Below are 21,557 nucleotides of genomic sequence, written 5' to 3' on the forward strand. Positions count from 1 at the left end.
CATTACAACAAATATCAATATCAGTGATAGATCTGCACGCTTTATCTCGCATGTTTTACTGCAGCTGGAGTTTGTTTAGGAGGTAAACATTTACGCCAGGAACATTATTCTGCAACCGTTTTGATAATCAGTAAATATGATGATCCAAGGCAGACGGATTTTGAATATAAAAGTCCTTTATTAACATTTTGCCTCACTGTGGCCTCAGTTTTCATTACAATATAAAGTCCTGCACCTCTACAGAAGCAGAACAACCAGGACTAAAAGTAGACAGAACTCAGAAGTGTCCCATGTGCAGCATGACGAAGTTAGAATGCCACCAATCATTAAAACAACAACAACAACAACAACGAAAATTAAATTTCTTTATCTATTTTGCAACAATTGAAAAAAAAACTCAGAATCAACATGTACAAGATTTGACCAAGTCCACACAAGTGTTACCAGCACTGGGGAGAAAAACTGGTAATATAGATATTTAATTTATTGTATTTTTAAATTTGATTTCAGACTCGTCTCCTCTGTGCTCGGCGTAAACACTGCCTGCAGTTCAGCCGAATAGTCCCTGAATTTTTATCAATTTACTGTGAGTGATAGTTAAATCACAAATATCTTCATGGTTGCAATAAGGAACGCAGAGTTTTTGTTTTTTTTACAGATTCTTGTTGGTGCAAACACATTATTTTTGGCAAATTTCTTGAATGAGACACGTAGAATAAAATTATTTTAATAATTAATGGGTGAAGTGTTCTGAAGAAAAGCCTCACGAGGAGTTCAAAGACTGTCAGAAAAGTTGAGAATTCAGTGATTCTTTCCATTTTTTTTCCTACTGTTTTAACTGCTCTGATAAATGGTGTAACGTTTGATAAAACTATTTTCATATTTCAAATCAGAATAACTTATTTTGGTTCGCTTACCAATAAACACAAGTGCGACAGTCTGGGTAATAATAATAATTCGTTAATAAGGGTCAAATTTGTAATTATATTTAATATTAAGTTAAAAATATACACAGTGTGTCATTAAGTTGCGTCTTAAATCGCTGAATTTAATCCCTCGGTTTCCATTCCTTTGTAATCTTAGGAGACGCTTTAAACAAGCAGCCGCAGGTTAAACCTTCTTCAGTTAATAATTTATTGTGAACTGAGCAGAGATGTGACTGTGAAGCATTTAGCGGAGGGTCGAGCGTCCACAGCGCAGCAGCACAAGGTCACATTCAATCAGTAATCCTCTTCACAAAATAGATTTAATATATAACTCATGCATAGAAAACACTAAAACAGCAGAAGACTTTTGCAAGAGCGCTGCAACATTCACTCATAGATGCACAAATACAGATGTGTGTGATGTGTCGTGAATGTGCAAAAGGTTTTGAAAATGAGCTGTTAGGGTCCAGGGTTTTGGAGGCTCATTGCATTATATTACATTATATTTAAAGATTAACACCTGGATATTTCTACCTTGAACTGATGCAGAAAGACACAAATTGATGCATAAAAATCCACCAGAATGCAGGAAATTAAGTGATTAAAGTTTAATGGAGTCCAGACATCTGACAAATATTTTTCATCAGCCCTGGATCTCAATAAGTTCTGTCTTTTATTTATATTTATAATAATATATTGTTATGTATTTCTTCTTCTTCTTCTTCTTCTTCTTATTGTTATTATTGTTATTATTATTATTATTATAATTATTATATCATCACCTATATTTTTTCAGATTTTTCTGTTTTTGAGTAATAATTATTATCTTTTTATTTATTATTAGACAACTGTCAAATCTCATAACTGCTCAGGACATAAATTCTAAAACCAGTAGATTTTTTTCTTATGTTTTTCGTGCCCTCTGATACACAAAAACAAATAAAAGCCTTAATAATAGCATGTGTATAACTCAAAAGGACACAAATGAGCAATTATAAGGAAAGAAATCTACAATAAAAATGAAGCCAGGGCAAAAATAAACGCGGATAAGACCAGAAAGAGAACTAATAAAACACCTTCACATGAAGGGAAACTTTGAGATGAGACTTCACCACGATACCGACATCCAAACCAAACAGATGATCATTTATAATATCTGCTTCTATGGAGAGAACTCAGGTCATGTTTTATAGCTTCAGTGAAGTCAGTGTTTGGAAGTTTTGTCGAGCATCTCCAGGCAGCAGATCAGTCTGGGGATTTGGTGTTACTTGTGGGGCTTTTTCTCACCTGCAGCACCTGCTTCTCCTCTCCTGGACTATTTAAAAGTTCGCTCACCCAAATTAAACAACCATCAAAACTAAACATGAGCATTAATAACCTGTGAGACGAACTGTTTCTGTCCAGCTGGGAGCTAAAAGTCGGTGCATCAATAAGACCAATTCCAAAGTGCATTCACTGATATTTACAGTATGTGGACTGAAACTTACTTATAGCTTGACGATGGTGCAATTATAGGATTAAATCTAGACATTTTCAGGCAACGCCTCAAACTGACGTGAAAAGCCGCCTTTACATTCAAACAAAAGAGTAAAAATCTCGTCTGTATGTGTGTGTTGACTCAGCAGGATCGTATTAAATAAGAAAAGTTGACCTGCAGGGGAATAAGTGATGAAAAGCAAAATAAAAACAGCTGTTATGTCCTCGTTTATTTACATGTTTACCGTCTCTTTACTTCCATGTTTCTTCCTGTTTCGGAGCAGTGAAGTGTGTTTTTGGGTCTGTCCGAGCCGTGATGGAGTTACATAAGAGGCCCAGAATGGAGGTCAGGAGGAGCTGCAGGTCCTTGTAGGGACAAACGTCTTTTCATCTGTTTTTCTTCGGAAAGTAGGACTCGGCTTTTTCTCGCACGGTATCAGAAAGTGACCCGAGGTTAAAGCAGCAGAAAGGAAGGGGTTTGTGTTGACTGTATAAATACCATGCCGTCGCTTCTGTGCTTCTCTGTGAGAGAGACGGATTCTTTTTCCTTCTGTAACGGATCTAAATGTACAAAGCAAAAGAAAAGAGTTTATTTATTATATGATATTATTTTTCCCTGTTCATCAAATGTTCCTCCTCCACTGACAGTTTTAAAAAAAAAATATCTCAAGATAAAAATGTTTTCAGCGCTTTTGTGTTGCTCTACAAATTTGAACATTTTTTATTTATTTTTATTTAGAATTTGATGGATATTACAAGTTAAAAGGCATTTTTGTTGTTTTTTTGTGATTGTTTTAGTATTTTATATTTATTTTTAATTTGAAATTTCATCCTACAAGTTGCACATTTGGCTTTCTGGGAATTTTTATGTTTATTTCTTATATCAATGTTTATTTGTTTCAAAAAGTAATGTAATCCTGCAAGTTGCAAATTCTTGTTATTATTATTATTTTGTATTTTAGATTTATTTTATTTTGAAATTTAATTTTACAAGTTTTCAGTCTGTTTTTTTATTTTCTATTTATTTTACTTTATATTTTAATTTTACAATTTGTTTTTTGTTGGGTGTATTTTTTTTGTTTATATTTTATATTTATATTATTGTAGAATTTGATTTTACAAGTTTTCAGTCTGTTTTTTAAAAAAATATATTTATTTTATTTTAGAAATTAATCTCACAAATCACCATGCTGTTTTGTGTTGTGCTAGTCTAGATTTATTTTATTTTAGAATTAAACCTTGTAACTTTCCAATCTGTTATTCATATTTGCTTGTTTTTAGTCATTTCTATTTATTTTAATTTAGAGTCGGCTCTGATTTTGATCTTACAAGTTGTCTTGTTTTTGGGGTTTTTTTGTATTTTATTTTATTATTTGATTTAACAAGTTGTCACCCATTTCTTTTTCTTCTTCTTTTTTTTCTTGGTATTTTCTGTATAATTTATTTTATTTTACAGATTAATTCTTTCTCCTTCAGTCTTTCTCTTTACTTTTGCACACATTTTTGTTGCTGCCTGTCTCATAACATTCAGAGTTGCTTTAAATCATGTCATGCAAACAAACTTGACAAATTAATGCATAAGAATCCCCAGAATGTAGGAATTTGAGGGTTAAACACTGAAAAATTCCTCCACATGTGTCCCCACAGTGTTCAGCTGGAATCTCCCAGCCATACACTCAGTTGTTTTCACACCTTTACATTCCACCCGGAGTATTTTTCCAAACCCTCACATGCAGCAGGTATCATGTGATAAAAACACCTGCAGCTTATTGTTCCAGAAGTTGTTGTACCGGTGGCAGCAGGTATCTCATTCTCCCCCTCGCAGCCCTTCCCACACTTCCCTGCAGTTCCCTAATTTGGCCGTTTCAGTCGCTCATGGGCGGGTTTCATGACGTAAGAGCACAGAGAGGGGAAGGGAGCAGAAGGCTGAATAGCTCACACCGGGCTGGAGGCTGATAACAGAAGCAGGGGAAGCTACCGTAGACGCAGGAACTCACCGGGAGGGACGCTTTAAACTCTTTATTTATTTATTTGTGGAGTATTTATTGTGTTTGTGTGAAAGATGAACGGAGTGACCAGAAGCCTGTGCACGTTTGAGGACATCAGAAGTCCAGAATATGGGGTGAGTAACTTCACACTGAGTTAGAGTGTTGAATGGATTCATAATGAAGCACATATTTCTGCTCATGTTTTTGTCATTTTTCCATCTTCACCTGCTCTGATTTGTCTCTAAAAGTCTCTTTCTCGTTTTCTGTTTCTGCCACATCCTCAGTCCGAGTTCCCTCATCCGCACTAAGTGGTGTATTTACTATTAACTCCCTGGCTTTGTAGTAATTAAAGCATTAGCTCCTGCCCTCCTGCCGGCTCAGAATTAGTCCAAGTAACATCTGTGTCTGTCACAAGCGCCTTCTGGCTGCATCATTTAAAGGCTAAGGGTTGCAGTTGTGACAGCGAAGGCAGCTCGGCACCTCAGGAAGCTTTGTGCACCACCTGTGAAGTTTGGTTCAACAGGTTTAAACCTTTTGTCGACGAGCGATGAGCAGGTTGTACCGTCAAAGCGTTCTGAACCGCCTGAACTCACAGCAGCTGCATTATTTCTAAGCTGAACAGTATTTGTCAAAGGTGTTCTCTCAGGTTTAAGTCGGTGACATGCTGGTCCAGCTTGTAGTTCTGTTCTTCCTCAGAAACTCTTGTGTGATTTTTGTGCTTTGGATGGTTCTCCTGCTGGAACAGTCAGCCAGGATTATAGTTTATCATCAGACATTCATCTATAGATGTCACATTTTACCCTCATGCAGCCCCATATCATGATGCTGCCACCTCCGTGCTTCACTGTCAGGACGATGCATCCACTGTGGTGGTCCTGGTCAGGTTCACACCAAACATCTGGACTCCATCTGAGCCCAACACATTTATCTACATCTGACCAAAGAATGTTCTCCAACATTCATCAGGCTTCTGTTCATGATCTTTAACAAAGCTTCCTCTTGTTGTTTTCTGCCACACAGAAAAAAGTTTATTACTTAAACGCCGTCCATAGAGGTTGATGTTCTGAAGTGTCTGAGCTTCACACGAACTCTGGTTTCCACTGATAACCCCTGAAGCAGCTGCCTTTGTCTGTTTTTCACAGCTAGATTGTAAAAGTGGATTTTTGGTTGATCTTACTGGATCCTTTTCCATCTTTTTCACAATCAGATTTTTTTGTTCCTTCAACAATTCTCTTCCATGTGGAGCCATGATGCAGACATAGAAACAGCTCATAGGTCCAAAACTGAGAAGTTCTGCTGTTCACGGCTCATTTTAGAACCATGTTCATACAGTTGGACTGATTGGAAATCACAGGTGGACTCAGTTTCGTAGCTCTGAGTTTCTACTTAGACTTAATACGCTGCTGTTCAACTTAGAAGTCACAGGATTTTTAGAGGTGATGCAGCTTTGAATCATCCTCTCAGTGACGTTGCTCGGTGCTGTCTTCCCTCCTGCTGCTGCTGTACGTTGGACGGTCATCTGTCTGTGCCAGTAATGGTTTAATAATTCACTCACCTGAATAAGCAAACTGTTAACCTGCGCTGTGGTTTATGAGGTTGCGGGGCAACACGACACCTTCACCTTCCACCTCAGTGGCCTCCTGCTGAGCTTCGCACCGGCCTCCCGCTGAGCTTTTACTGAAACACTCACGGCCAAGAACATGTTAAACTCCACAGAACTGAGTGAAAGACGTGGATTTTAGAGCCACGTTGTGTATTTGTGCCAACAGACTGGACTCGAATATGACTTTCTGTTGTGCAACTGTGCAACTGGAGGTCAAAGTGCACAAAGGGCACACCTAATAAACTGATTAACAGCTCCGAGGAATGCGCTGCGAAACAGTTTATGAAACTCTCTATTTGCTCGGCCTTTGTTTAATCGATCACGCATTACGTTTCCACAGAAAGACTTCACACAAATCCACCTTTATCGCCAGTCAAATTCTGCAAACAGTCGCACCTCCAGCATTTGCGTATCTGCTGCGGTCGGGCCGAGCGGAGCAGTCGAGACATTTCACCTCGATGTGTAACATGCTGTAATAACTGTGAGATTAGAAATGACCGGAGCTGCTTATCAGCGATTCATGAGGAGAAGGAATGCGACTGATGCGGCAGAGACAGGCCTGCATTTGTTGTTTTCATTCCTGTAATTTAGGAGATGTGATAAAACAGAAGAAACAACCAGAACAGACTGTGAAACAAAATGTTCTATGAGGTTAATAATCCACAGTTTGTCAGCCGCTGTTTGAGACTTTTTATCACTCTGACTTCCAGGCAGTTTAAGGGTGTTTTTATTCTGTCTCTGTCACATTTTTGCTCACTGTGGCCTCATTTCTCACTGCAATAAAAAGTCCTGCACCTCTATGGAAACAGAACAACCAGGAGAGAGAACTCAGAGATGCATTTTGTGCATTGGAAGGCCATAAAAAAAAAAAAAAAAAGAAGAACTTACTAATTACTTCATTAATTATACAAAAAAAAAACCCCACTAGAATCAACATTTTTCCAACAGGTGTTCCCAACAGTGGCTGTACATGATAGAGATAGTTAGCATTTAACATTTTTACATTTAAAAACTGATTCTTTTTCACAGTTTCTCACTCTAGAAAGATGTTTAACAGTACTGAATACATCCAGTGTGTTTTATTTTGCTCTCAATCGGTCTAATTTGCTTTCATACTTGTGCCAAGAAGTTCCTGAATTGCTGTCATGTGACTGTTAGTTGCAGCTGAGCCACGAGTACATCTTCAGTTTGGTTGAAGAACACAAAATTTTTTGTTTTTTACAGAATCTGGTTCCAGCAAACGGTTTATTTTTAACTAATTTTTTAAAATGAGACATGAGACTTGTGAAATAAAGTGATTTTGATAAAATAGGACGGTTTTGAGCTCAGATTTGGACGCCACGTTAAAAACCCACCGATTCTTTGTTCACGTTACAGAGTCTGGCTCTGATTAAAGTTGGGATTCTTTTGCTTTTCAAACTAGCTGCCTGCCAAAGGTTTGAATAATGCCACAGTTGGGCCTCCAGACATTCAGTAGCCGGGCACATTCCCCAAGCCTTCCCTCATCCTCGGTCACAGTCAGGAGAAGCTGACATCAGCGGCTGGGAGTCGGCCAAGGATGACATGCATCTGCGTGGAGAAACCCACACCTGCTTCACGCACACCCTGGAGCAGGAGAAAAAGATTATCATTAAAAGTGAGAGGATGGTGGGAGTTACAGTCACTTCATGAGTCAGGTCCCTGTTTCCTGCTCTGGATATTTACCTGTTCACCTGCTCGGCTTCTCACATGACGGCGTGCAAACATCCTGACATTTAGCTTCACACGACAGCTCGTCTTTAAAGCCGATTTAACCTTTAAAACCTTTCAACGCGCTCTAAACTAATCCCAACAGAGGCCACGCTTAAAATTAAGGATCCGTCTAAGAGTTATTTCCATTATGAAGTAAATATTTAGTTCAGCCTTTTAGTTTTTTAAAAGCACAAAGAGACAACTTCAGATTCGCTGTCATACGTGACAAAGAAAAGCAAAAAAAAACTTTAAATTTGAGCCGCTCAGGTTTGTTCCTTAAAGCTCTAAAATGACAAATCGATTGTCAGAATAGTCAAACTTCTGATAAATTGATTGATTAATCGTTGTAAAGGTCACTGTACCTGCTCAGGTGTGTCGAGGACAAAAGGTGTCCACAGAAAAGCCCTGATAAGTGATGAAGTTTGGCAGCGAAGCTCTGAGTTTTGTTGATCAAATATTTCCTGATCTTAGTCATTAGTTTAAAGTTTAAGCTGCATTTTATTGAGACAAAGATCCTTTTGAGCTGCTCGTGTTGCCTCAGAATGACCAGGTATGAATGAAGGAGTTCAGTGTAGAAAAGCGTGTTTGAATTAGTTTTTCAATTCAATAAATAACAAAAACGCGGTTACGTAACGATAGCTGGTATTGAGCAGCTGTTATCTCAGAGCCTTTATGGTTCAGTTGGATGAAAGACAGACGTGACATCTGTGCAGCGAAGCGGTTCAGGAGAGCGACAAAGTGATTTAACTACAACGAGGCTCTTCGCACACAAACACACGTGAGGAATTTTTTTTAGGAACAACACCAGTAACACATATTTTACTATTTATGGTCATAAAACCTGCTGCGACGTCAGTTTGAAACATACTTTTATGTTAAATACCCAACCGTCTGAAGCCCGAAACCTGCTGGTGGATTCAAAAAATATGTTTTCTTTTAAAAATCACCAAAATTATACTATTTACCAGAGCCAGAAATTGTAAAAGCAGAAAAAAATCATCACAGAACTTGTGTCATTTCATTAAAATCGCTTCATTCTGTGTCTCGTTCACAAATTCTGCAAAAAATTTATTATTTGCAGTAACAAGATTCTGTAAAAAATGTAAAATTCTGCCCTCTTTAGCACAACTGTGAAGCCATGAGTGAGTCAGCTGCGACTAAAAGTCACATGACAAAAATTCAGAGAGTTTTCAGGTAAGCTTTGGGTGACCAGAGAGACTGAGAAGAACATTTATCAATAAAGTGAATATAGTGTGGCCTAAAATCGGTAAACAGATTGATGTGCATAGTTTGTTATTTTTAATTCTGTTTATTTAGACAGGAAGTCCCGTTGAGATAAGAAGTCTCTTTTACAAGGGAGACCTGGCCAAGGCAGCGACCACACAAAGTCGAAAAACTAAATATGAAACAGATACATGAGACGTAAATGAATACTGAACAGTAAAAGAATAAAACAATAAAACAGATGGACGGCTGTTTAAGGACAGAGGCTTCTTAATGAAAGCAGTGACATTCCTCCTTTACTGTGTTCTTTATGGTGCTCCTAAACTCATTCATGAACATGAATGCTTCTAGTTTAAGAGTTAAAAATAAATAAATAAATAAATATCTCGAGGCACCACTTGGAAAATGTTGCAGAATCCATGTTTTCTTTTTTCGATTTGTTCTACATTTAAAATGCACCTAAAAAATAAACCATTTACTCCAAGCAGATTCTGTAAAAAATAAAAAAATTTGCACTTCCAAGCCCAACTGTGAAGATATTAACAACTCAGCTGCGACCAACAGTCACACGACAAAAATTCTGAGAGTTTTCAGGTAAATTGGTGACCAGAGAGATTGAGAGGAAGATAAATCAATAAAATAACTGCAGCGTGGCCTCAAAACAGTAAACAGAGGAGCAAGTTGTTGGAGGATACATTCATCATAGTGAAGCATCTTTTTATAGTTGATGCACAGAGTTGTGTTTGTCGAGACTGTAAAAATTCAAGTATGTAATATCTACAACCACCACCTGGAAAACATGTAGAATCCAGGTTTTCTTTTTTCGCTTTGTTCTACGTTTAAAATGCACCTAAAAAACAAACCATTTACTCCAAGATGATTCTGTAAAAAACAACAAATTTTGCTCTTCCCAGCCCAACTGTGAAGATATTAACAACTCATCTGCAACCAACAATCACACGACAAAAATTCAGAGACTTTTTTTGGCTAAATCGGGCTGAAATGCAGGCAGTGTTTACACAGATAAGAAATAAATTAAAATGCAAGTAGAGGCATTCATTATTCCAGTATTTGTGGACACTCGGAAGACTTTTTAATTAAGAAATTCAACTTTCTTTTAATGATTTGTGGCATCATACCAACCGCACAGTGCGAGTTTTGTCTACCGCTTCGTGTTTGAGGTGAAAAATGAGCCCACACTGAGGAAAAATGTGACAGAACCGTGCTTGTGGGCCCAAATTCAGAACCTTGTTTACGTCCTCTCAGAAAGTTTTCAACCCAGATGAGTTACAGGCCTCCTGCTGCCAAGAGCCCAAAACAAAAAGCGTCTTCTTCCCCTCCTGATCTCGCGGTCGAGCGCCCAGCTGTGTGTTCGCTCTCATGTTTCTGCCATCACAAAAGCCTTCGTGCACCGAGTGTGTGTGTGTGTGTGTGTGCGTTGTGTGTTGTGTGTGTGCACGCCTGCATCCAACCGGCCCTTTTTGTGCTGGAAGTCTAGTATTACAGGTTGTCTCTGAATGCATGTTTGTGTGTCAGCGGGTATAAAAGAGAAAACGTAAATAGCCTGTGCCCGGCCGAGGATTAGCCGAGCCTTTTGTGCGGATGTCTGTGAAAGGCCACAGAAGTTGTATAATGACGGATTCCTGCCTGACAAACCCTCCCACTGTTCTGCCCCCTCTAATCGGTGTTCCCCCATTACGGCATTGCAATCGGAGAGGTTTCGGTTTGTGCTTGCTGGACCCCTGCAGCAGCCCGTCCCTCCGCCTCCTTCGTTTTTCTGTTTCTGATTTTTTTTTTTTCCTCCTTCCTGAGCAGATAAGCGTCCGATCCAAAGGCCCTCTGTGGTCTCCGCACACGGCTGTCCTCTGATAACCGTCCCTTATCTCCACGTTATGCAACAGGTCGTTTGCACTGTTTGCATATCAGACGAACAGAGAGCTCATTTATTCATGTTAAACGCTGTAAACTGCAAAAACATAAGCCCTCAAAACAAAAGGTGAGACGTGAAGTTTGTGACGGGTTGCGTGAGGTAACAGCAAAACTGGGACAAACAGCCACTGAAACATGCGTCATGGCCTCATGGAGAACACACGGAGAGAAGCCCAAACGTATTAATCGTCATGCCAAGTTTTGATTTACGGTGAATTTTATGTGGCCAATTGGTTTCTTCTGGCTGGAAATGACATAAACAAGAGACAAAGGACAGTGAGGCATTGTGTTCGAGATGCTAAAGATGGAGTTTAACCAGTTTTGTGCCGTTTTTGTTTTGGTTTCTTTTAGGCCAAAATGATTCATAACTCTATATTTTCCTCCACATCAGTCAAACTGATTGAAACAGTAGCCGCAACGAGGTAGAAATGACAGTGAATAACTGAGTTAATGGCATTTTTAGTATTAAAAAACGTACAAGTGGTTAAAATTCCCAATGCGTTACTATCTTTTATCACGTGTTTATGCCATTTCCAGCCAGAAGAAACCATTTTTTGTATAAATGAATGATGCAAATGGCATTTATTTTTTTGGAAAAGTTAGCTAAAAGGTGTAGAAATAGTTCAAATTCATCATCTGATTATGTCTCATTCAAACATTTAAGCCCTAAACTATTCATGTGCATGCCAGATATGAACTTATAGTGATTTTTTATGTCATCAGTCGATGTCTTCTGGCTGGAAATGACAAAACAAGTGACAAAAGACTGAAAGATATTGTAAATTTTAACAATTTGTATGCTTTTATTGTAATTTCTACAATTATTCATGTTGACTTCTACTGTATTTCTGTTACTGTTAGCAATTATAACAACAGTTTGAAGGATGTGGAAGAAAATAAAGACTTCTGAGGACGAGTTTAGGTTATTTTGGACATAAAAATGTTTTAAAAGCACACAGAAGTAGTTCAAATTAATCGTTAACATCTTCAACACAATGTCTTAGTGTGTTATGTTACTTGTTTCTGTCATTTACAGTTGAAAAAAAACTGCCAGTTGCATAAAAATTCACTGTAAATCAAAATTTGATGTGAATATGAATGAGTTTTGGTTTAACCGAATGTGAGACCTGATCCAATGATGGATTTTAACTCTTTCTATGTTTTTATTGTAAATGTTTGCTTAAAAACGGCCATTTTTACAAGTATTCATGGTCTTTTCTATTAAGTTTCTGTTACTGTTAGCAATTATAACAACAGTTTAATGGATGTAGAGGAAAATAAAGACTTTGGCATGGATTTTAGGGCAGAGTTGAAGGTATTTTGAGCATAAAAATAGCTAAAATTCATCTCTAGCATAGCTTCTTACTATCCTTTCTCTCTTGTTTATGTCATTTCCAACCAGAAGAAACCAATTAAAATAATAATAATAATAATAAAAAGTCAAACTTTGGGATGGATTCAGGATCTTATTAACCAGCTCAACTACTGTAATACATCCATGGTTGATCTGTTTGTGTTTGTGTGTGCGCTTCGTGCTTGTTTTTGTTTGTGGCTGCAGTGATTTCATGTCAGAGTTGACGGAGGGGGAGGACACGGCCAACACTCATGGGAAAACAAATAGAACAGGGTTGCATAATGTCGCCGACCTCCTCCCTCGCATCCCGAGCTCCTCACAGACGCTCAAAACTCCACTCTCGATTCTTTAGGTGTAACGCGCCTCCTCCCTCGTACACGGTCTGCGGCGGTTTATGGCCTCTGTGAGGTTTCGTTGCCGTGGAAATATTACATTACATTTTCCTCCCACTTTCCCAGAAATGCGCCTCCAATTGGTCGCCGGCATCTGGAGGGTTCCCGCCTGAGTCCCTCTGACGTCTGTAGCACATAATTTAAATCAAACAATCTGCAGCTGTGAAGAAGTTTCTCTGACGTCCTGCCTTCGCTCCCTCCTCCTCCTCTCCGACGCTCCATGACTCAGTCTCTCCTCCTGTTTTGTTCCCCCCCCTCTCCTCAAAATAGTCCTCCATCAAGTCTCTCCATCTCACAACGGTCTCTTTGTGGGTTCGTTTTGTTTCCAGGAGAGCTGCAGGCGGCTGAGGCTCACTCTGCACGACCAGAACCAGGCTGCCCGGAGCTCGGAGCAGCACAGGGACAAGGTAAGAGGATGGAGGGCAGATGGGGGTGATGGTGGGCACCAGAACAGAGGGGAATAAGGGTTGTAAATCCTCCAGTGTGCTGCCAAAGTATGTGCTTTGGACTGATTTTCTGATTCAAATCAAATCAGGTTTATTGTCATTTTGCTGTAAATACCAGATGAGAGAGCGTTTCTTCAGGATCCAACAGCAGTTTAAACAAAGAAGTGTTTGCACATCTGGATCAGCAGTTCAGCATTCTGACAGCTTGTGGACTGAAGCGGTTCATCATTCTGGCTGATGGCAGCAGTTCAAACACTTCTTTCTTGTGAGATTTAGAGATTGATCGTTGTTCTTTCCAGGTGAAGGTGTTGGATGTGAAAGTTCAGACAGTTAATCGTCTTTTAAACACAAACCGCTCATAAACTGGCCACCAGCTTTATTAGCCTGATTCCCACAAACACACTCCGAATGTCTCAAGACGTCCATTGTTTCACCAGAACCAGGACCACCAGAGCAGCTCGGTTACATAACGCCTCCTTCTTCTTCTTCTTCTCTGCTCGTGGTTCTGACCACTTCCAAAGCTCATGTTTATGTCTCCATGGTGATCACCGCTAAACGTCTCCTGATTATAGACACAGGAATAGCTGCTAACTATATATTCTTCATCCTTTTTTTTAAGTTTTGCAAGTTTAATTGCATAATTCGTGCAAAAATTCCCGACAGATGTTTCATAACCCTTCCGGTCCGTTCTTCCAAAATGCTGTGTTGCAATACTGTGCACACACACACACACACACACACACACACACACACACACACACACACACACACACACACACACAAAAGCATGATTTAACTCTGCTCTGGCTCACATTTGTGTATAGAAATGTGTCCCACCCATCCACCGTTAACTCCCCTGCCCTCTGATCCGCAGCCAATCGGAAGAGCTTTCGCGTTGGTGCAGCCGCCCAGCGACAGAACAGCTTCCATCCCAGAGCCGGTGAAGTCTACAGACGAACAGGTGGAGGTCATCAAGGTGGGTGTTTGGGGGTTTTTTTCCCCATATTTTTCCTCATTTTTCACTGCAACATAAAGTCCTGCACCTCTATGGAAACAGCACAACCATGACTAGAAGGAGAGAGAACTCAGAAATATCTGCTGTGCTGAATGACACAGTTTTAGTGCCATTAATCATAAAAAAAGGTGGAAAAAAAGTTGATTTTTAGTTCTACATGCTCAACATGTAATACATATTTAACTTATTTGAATTTTTACAGCCTCTATAAACTGTTTTTCACACTTCTCTACAAAGATGTTTCACCATGCTGCATGTATCCTCCAACAGCGTGCTCCTCTGTTCACTGTTTTTGAGCCATGCTGCATTTATTTTATAGATCTAGCCTGTTTTATTCCTCCTATAGCTGTTTCCATACTGCCTGCAGTTCAGCCGAAAACTCTCAGAATTTTTGTTAAGTAACTGTTGGTTGCAGATGAGTCATTCTTAGTTTCCTGGCTGTGCAGAGAAAGGCAGAATTTTTTGTTTTTTGCAGAATCTGGTTCAAATGATTGCTTTATTTTTACACATTTAAAAAAAAAAAAATTAAGATGCAGGTTTTTGGTGAAATATCAGTTTTAGTCCATTTTTCTGATCTGAAAGTTAAATATCAGACGATTATTTCTGTTTTTACAGTTTCCATCTCTGAGAAGTAGTGTCACTTTAGCATTTAAAAAACAACAACATGTCTTTTAAACCCCCGTGTCTCCTTGTTCCAGGTTTATCTGGAAGCCCGCAGACAGGAGCAGCAGAAACACCAGCAGAGCCTGAAGATGCTGTCGGACGAAGTTTCCCAGATTCAGGAGGTGAGTCTCTGGACGGCATCGAGCTGCGACTGTTTCTTGTAACGCTGCACTCAGTCGTCCCTGTTTCCCGGATTATGTAAGAATGTGCTTGTTTGCATCATGTAAATTCCATCCTGGCTCTGTCTGGAAAACTCGGCCGGGCTGGAGGTCATGAATAGCTTCATTGTTGTCAAGCTTTAAAACTCAAATTTTTTTGAGGCCATTTCCAGCTGACCTTGTCATTAGACTGTTAATGATCTGTTATTAAAATGAACAGATAGAGAAGCAGAAGAATTTGAAATACAAAACTATGTAAGGAATGTGATTGCGTAACAGGGCTGCAACTAACAATTAATCTAATTATCAATCATTTCCTGGATTTTTTGAACTATAAATTGTCAGAAAATAGAAAAATGTTGACGACAAATGTCTTGTTTCGTCCAAAGATTTTCCATTTACTGTCAAATATTCATGTTTAAGACTTTTTTTTGTCTTAAAAACCTGCAAAACAGTTGACAACTAATTGATTCATCTTTAAAAAACACCCGATAATGTCTAAATAACTCTGTGTTTGGTGCAGGTGAGGTACTGTCTGAAGACTCTGAGGGAGCAGATGGCGGCTAAAAACAAGGTGGGCGTCGTTTTAAAGGCCGCGTTGTTGTGACCTCTCCATTGTTAACCTTCCATCCTGTACGCTCAGAGGCATTTCCTTCGCCTTTCTTTCCTCACCGGTTTCCTCCTTTTCTCTTCTCCAGCCGCACACAAACGGGTGGAAGGTCAGCATTCCCTTCAAAAAGAGCTCGGCTGCACCCAAAGGAGGCGCCAAGGCTGATATACAGGTGAGACGCCCGCACTGAGATACAAATTCTGCTTAAAAAAGAAGCTAAAATGACAAATTTGATCATCGAAATAGCTGCACGGCAACTTTTTGCAGGATGCTGAGTGATAACGGGGTATTTTACGTTTGGAAAATTGTAATTTTACTACTTTTTTACTTCGACTGAGTGCTTACGAACAATCTGAGTACTTTATCCAACTTGCACAAATGAAAAAAAAGGCGGGTAAAGGTTGAGTTTAGAGTATTTTCAGCACATCAGAGCTCAAATCTGTGTTTTTATGAGTCCTGTTGAGCATTTACGTCCCAGATGGACACAAAGAAACGAGTGAAATGCGAGTTAAATCCCCTCCCAGCCCCCCTGAGTTAATAAAACTGTTCCAGGACACTCTGTTCCTCTTCCTGCATGTGCTGCTGCTGCTGCGTTCAGGAACCTCCTCATTCCACACATGCCTTTAACAGTTTTGTTGCTGTTCACTTTTGGGATCCACCATCACCACCCCCACTGTGTGCACGTCACCAGTGTTTTTGTTCCTGTGCAGACACAACAACACCGTGGGTGACACCGTTGTGTTTGATTCTTTTTGCACCACTTATAGTAGTATCTGTGAGTCACCCTGACATTAGCGCCGCAGAATCTGGAGGGAAACATCCAGCTGCTCGGCTGACGCACGCCGACGACACGCCTGTTTTCTTTATGAGGGCCGAACCCACTGAGATTACACGAAACGAAAACAAGACTCCTTTTTTTTTTATTACATCACCATAAAGGCATCTGTGCTAATCTGACACTTCTGTAACCGTCTGCTCAGGACGCAGAAGACGAGGCGGAGAGAACCAAGCTGAGGGAAGTCAGCAAACGCCTCTATGCACAGCTGCAGGAGGCAGAGAAGAAACATCTGGAGGAGAAAGAGAGGCTGCAGGTAACAGATATGAACCACAGAGCTCATCTTTTACTGTCATCTTTACCGTGGAGTTCAGCTGTATGAAAGCAGAACTTAGAGGAATTCTAATATTTTCAGTTTCTGTGTTTTGGACTTTTCAATTATTTACATTTTTATTATTTTAATACAATTCCAGTGTATTAGAAGGGAAAAGGTTCACCTAAAAGCAAGATATCCAGAATTTAGTCATGATTACGACACTAAATATTCTGCTGGTGTGTAAAAATAATTTAAAGCTGCAGCAGTTTATAATAAAAAAAAAGGTAAAATCTAAAATTTTAATTGTAACTGAGCCTGTTGCCATATTTTCTTTTGTGAGCTATTTAATTCCAGAGGTTATGTTCTAAACACATCCACACATTAAATGTATTTTATTAATGTCACTGCTACAGATAACCTGCTGTGAAATTGAAAAATATCGTCATTATCAGTTAATCTGTTGATTGTTTTCTTGAGTTGTTTAGTTTAGTTCTTGTAGTTTCTAGTTTACTGTCATAAAGGAGGAAAGAAACCAGAAAATATTCAGATTTAAGGAGCTGTGTGAAGAGAATTTAGACTTCTTCTGCTTAAAAATGACTCAAACTATTAATATCAAGCTGGAATTTCAGTTTTAAATTGTGTAACGCTGATAAATATATGTTTATAAAGAATGAAATTTTGTCTGGGCCCAGTATTAATGAGCTACAAAATCCAAAAAATGACAAAACTTTTACTGAGTTTACTGGTCTAGAAATCCTGCACATTAATATATGCAATGAACAACAACAACAACATCAAAACTTTTTAAAAAAAATGCACAAAGCATTAGAAAACGACAATAAAACATTAAAGAAAAAAACACAAAGACATTAAACATTAGTTAAAATAATGAATTGAAATGAGTTGGTTTTTTAAAATGTCGTAGAAATCCTTGATTAAAAACAGAAATCTGTAATAAAAATTGGCAAAGAAATGCTTTCAAAATGAGAATTAAATCTGTTGTAAGGAATGAATGCGACATGAAATCGATTTAAATACGACTGTTTTATAACAATATGAACAGAAAATGTTAATAAATTGTCACCTAAAGTCAGCTCAAATTCTCAGAATGGTTGATAATTGATTTAATAGTTAATTGATTACTTGATGCAGCTCTAATTAACTATCAATCATCAGGGAAGCTATTGCTGCTGTGTGTAAACGTCTGATGCAGATGTTTAATAAACTTAGAGGAAAGAGTCCTGAACAGCTGGAAGCAACAAATTAAAATCCACCTCGCTTTTCTCAACTAAAGATACGTCTTTGTGTTTTCTGTGATGTTGGATAACTTCCGCTGTCACCTGATGCTGCTTTCACCTGCACCGTAGCTGCATTTACTGAAACTCTGACGTTCACCACTTAACCTCATTTCCTCCTGCAGGCTGAAGGCAGCCGGCTCAGGGAGCATCTGAGCGACCAGCAGGAGAAGCTGAAGCTCTCAGAGGAAGCCGGAGAGAGGAAAGACCAGCGCATCGAGGAGCTGCAGAGGCTGCTGGGAGGGATGGAGCAGGAGAGCGCCACCCTGAGGGAGGCCATCCGCAACTGCGAGGACGAACTACGCGAGCTACGCAAGATCAGAGAGGAGGGCCACCCCGAGGGGCAAAGGTCAGATACACCAGACACACCTCGATAGATGTGCAGTCTGTCGGTGATGGTAGCAGTGTGCCGTAACCGGCGGTGTGTATTTTTAGGGCTGAGCAGCTGGAGAAGGAAGTGGCGATTCTCAAGGAGAAGATCCACCATCTGGACGACATGCTGAAGAGCCAACAGAGGAAAGTCAGACACATGATTGAACAGGTGAGAGGATGCCGCGCCAGACTCGGCAAAGCAAACGCGACGCCGCCGTGTGCATATTTGCGCTGCGATCTGCTGGTTGTTTGGCTGCTCTGACGTTGTGTTTGCTCGTCTTGCAGCTCCAGAACTCGCGCATGGTGATCCAGGAGCGGGACCGCGTGATCAAAGAGCTGGAGGAGAAAGTGGCATTCCTGGAGGCCGAGGTGAGGAAGAAATGCCTCAGAGGAATGTAAAGTCTGACCTCTGCGAAGATAAAGAAGATAACAGCTCACTCTTTTACACGTTTTCTGAGTAGTTTAACCGTAGATAACCTCTAAAAACTTTCTGTTTGTGCAGAACCGAGAAATGCACGACCAGATGGACTACTTCCTGGGAGGACAGAGGTCAAATTCCTACCTTTCATCAGAGCGTAACGCCCAGATTGTCTACAGGTAGCTTGTTTTGCCCTCATTCCTCCAGAGTTTCACCTGCAAACTTTGCTAAATGCAGATCTGTGTCAGCTTTGGGTTTGGCATCTGTTCTTGAGGTCAAGTTCGTCAAAATTAACAAAGAATAAATGATCTCTTGTTGCGATTCTTATCCTAAAATTGATTCCAGAGGGTTGAACTATGAAGCAAAGCCAGAACTTTCAGCCTCAGGAATGTGGCTGTCTTTCAGCTCCCTTTGATCTGATGCTGCACAGCAAACCTGCTGCTGAAATTATGATGATGCGCCTCATTCCACCAGTTCCTATCCCATCTGAGGTTTTTATTTGCCAAACTGTTGACCTGTACATTTGTAGTCCCACTGAATGAAGCCTTATGGTCACAGTAGCACAAATGTTAGGCGTCGTTTGGCCACAGGAACCTTCATGTATTCAGTTAGTGATGCAGAAAAATGCATAAATATGTTCTGAAGCTTCGTCCTGATTTGCTGCCAAGTGTGTTTTACACTGCCGGTACTGCAGCTGATTAGAAAACAAACTACTTCATTGGCATTTATCATAGAGAATATTCACTGAGTAACAATAATTCCATTTTTATTTGGCCAAAAACTAAACTAAACTTCTTCATTGTGGGACAGTGTCACATGTAAATGTCTGAAATTGATCATTTTACAGCTCTAATGTGCAGCTTTGATGTTAGAAATAAACAGCTGCATTAACCCTCTGAACTCCAAACACTTTTCTGTTTTTTTCCAACTCCGACACGTCATCTCTGCAACAAGAAACAGATATAATAGCACTGGATAAGATAAGGGCTATCACCACATCAGCTCTCCATCGGTGTCCACAGGTGTTACCAATACTTGACACTACCTTGATAGATAGTCCATGAAACATCCAGGAATTATTGTAAAATGAATGTTGGTCACAGCTTAGTCACTCATACCTTCACGATTGCACAAAAGAGCAAAGAACTTTTTGGTTTTTACAGAATCTCATTAGTGTAAATGCTTTATTTTTGGCGATTTTTTAAAAATTAAAACACAGTTTTAGGCTTAGATTTGGTTTCGTACGTCACAGATGAGTAGTTTAATGACCCTCGGAAAGTTGAAAACAAGAGGAGTCTCTGTTTTTTTTAGTTTCTGGCTCTATTAAATGCAGTAATTTTGCTATTTTAAAAAAAAAAAGAAATCCTGCTTTTTAAATCTGCCAGCGGTTTTTGGAGTTCAGATGGTTAAATACTGAAATTTTAAAGTTTTGGAGCTCTCATCTGTGAGAAATAAGTAGCTGAATTGAAAGTCAATGAGCAGTAAAATAAACTTAGATGAATAACAAATTAATAAATGTTTTATATTCCTTATATCTGTCCAGTGTAACGACCTGTGAGTAAAGTAGGAGGCACACAAAAGGTCTATTTTGAGTGGAAAAAAGAAAGAAACTGATGAAGAGTTTGGCTTTTAGGTTTAGTTTAGCCAGATAATGCAAAACAAAAGCCTGGCTATGTTAATCTTGCCTCATGGTGCACCCCTCAGGCCTCAAGCACAAACCTGATGCTTAAATCTCCAGCTAATCCGGCTGTAAATCTGCTTAATACTAATCATCAAACTTAATGTCTCCTCTTTTTTTATTTCCTGCAGCAAACCCATCAAGCTCTCCACCTCGTCCAACAAGCCGCTGCCCTTCATCAAAGTCATCGAGATCAAGTCATGAGGCGGCCGCTTGGGAGTTACCGTCGAGAAGAAGAAGGGCTCACAACCACCAAACCTTTTCTGTGCAGACTGAAACCAACCGTCAGCTCTACTAACTCACCTTTACGCCACTCGAAGGAAAACAACCTGGGCGACCGAGTAGCGATTGTCAGCTTTATTGTTCATCTTGTCCTGATTTGAGTTTATGACCTTTGTGCATTGATACCATGCAAAGTTCAGGATGACTGACTCTTTGCCAAAGTTTTTATAGTCCGTGCAGCAGCGTAGCATCAACGTACCGCCGCTAACTCCGCTGTTATGTGCAAATCTTTAACCGGATGATCTGAAATCTGTCGCCGGTGGCTCGACCTCGACTCTGTTCGCCTGCTGAGTGAACAGTGAGACGTGTAAATACTGACTGGGGCCTCTATAAAAGGTGAAACCCTGTGATTTATCTTGTAGTTGTAGGCGACTTTGAAGCAGTTTTTAAATAACTACACGGTCTTTAAGCTCCCCAGTAACGACATGGCACTTTACGGAAGCAGAAGGAAAACATGAAGACGTTGACAGAAGCGTTGTTGTTCTTGTAAAGCATTTCAGTTCCCCGTCAGTGTGGAAAGCTTCGTTTTGTTTTTGTACATATTATTACTGAATGTGATGTTTTAATTTCTATCTAACGACTTTCTCCTTTGTATTTATTTATATATATTCACCTCTAGGCAGCCTGCTTGATAGAGGAGCTTTTGTATGAAGTACATCCTAATTCCGTTTCCTGTGTTGTTGTGGTTTTCAGAATAAAAGTCCTGAAAAGTAACGAGCTGCTTCGTTTCATGTTTTTGATTGATGGTATTGTTCAAGGTTCAAGGTTACTTTAAGAGACAAAAAAAAATCTGCGGAGTGTTTTGATAACATTTAATCACCACGTCATGTAGTTTGTGCTCACCAAATGTTAGGTGTGTACGACGAACCCCCTCGGAGGAGTTCGATTTTGAAAATGGCCAAAAAT

The 21,557-nt window shown here is 39.6% G+C and overlaps 1 protein-coding gene across 1 annotated transcript; it reads left to right on the forward strand.

Annotated features, from left to right (window-relative positions):
• Positions 1–4,381: 4,381 nt before the first annotated feature.
• tuft1a (tuftelin 1a) lies at positions 4,382–21,365 on the forward strand. The gene is made up of 12 exons (XM_008288910.1): positions 4,382–4,524; positions 12,953–13,030; positions 13,944–14,045; positions 14,783–14,869; positions 15,429–15,479; positions 15,604–15,687; positions 16,496–16,606; positions 18,027–18,250; positions 18,337–18,442; positions 18,559–18,642; positions 18,776–18,870; positions 20,501–21,365. Exons 1-12 carry the CDS (start codon positions 4,465–4,467, stop codon positions 20,571–20,573), a joined length of 1,155 nt encoding a protein of 384 aa, XP_008287132.1. The 5' UTR covers positions 4,382–4,464; the 3' UTR covers positions 20,574–21,365.
• Positions 21,366–21,557: the final 192 nt, after the last annotated feature.

Source organism: Stegastes partitus, unplaced genomic scaffold (genome assembly GCF_000690725.1).
Source record: "Stegastes partitus isolate 25-593 unplaced genomic scaffold, Stegastes_partitus-1.0.2 Scaffold580, whole genome shotgun sequence".
NCBI classification, from domain to species: domain Eukaryota; kingdom Metazoa; phylum Chordata; class Actinopteri; family Pomacentridae; genus Stegastes; species Stegastes partitus.

Coding starts and splice junctions, on each gene's coding strand:
- tuft1a (XM_008288910.1), top strand. CDS start 4,465: ATGAACGGAGTGACCAGAAGCCTGTGCACGTTTGAGGACATCAGAAGT. Junction 18,251..18,336: donor GGCCACCCCGAGGGGCAAAG/GTCAGATACACC, acceptor GTGTATTTTTAG/GGCTGAGCAGCTGGAGAAGG. Junction 18,643..18,775: donor TGGCATTCCTGGAGGCCGAG/GTGAGGAAGAAA, acceptor CTGTTTGTGCAG/AACCGAGAAATGCACGACCA.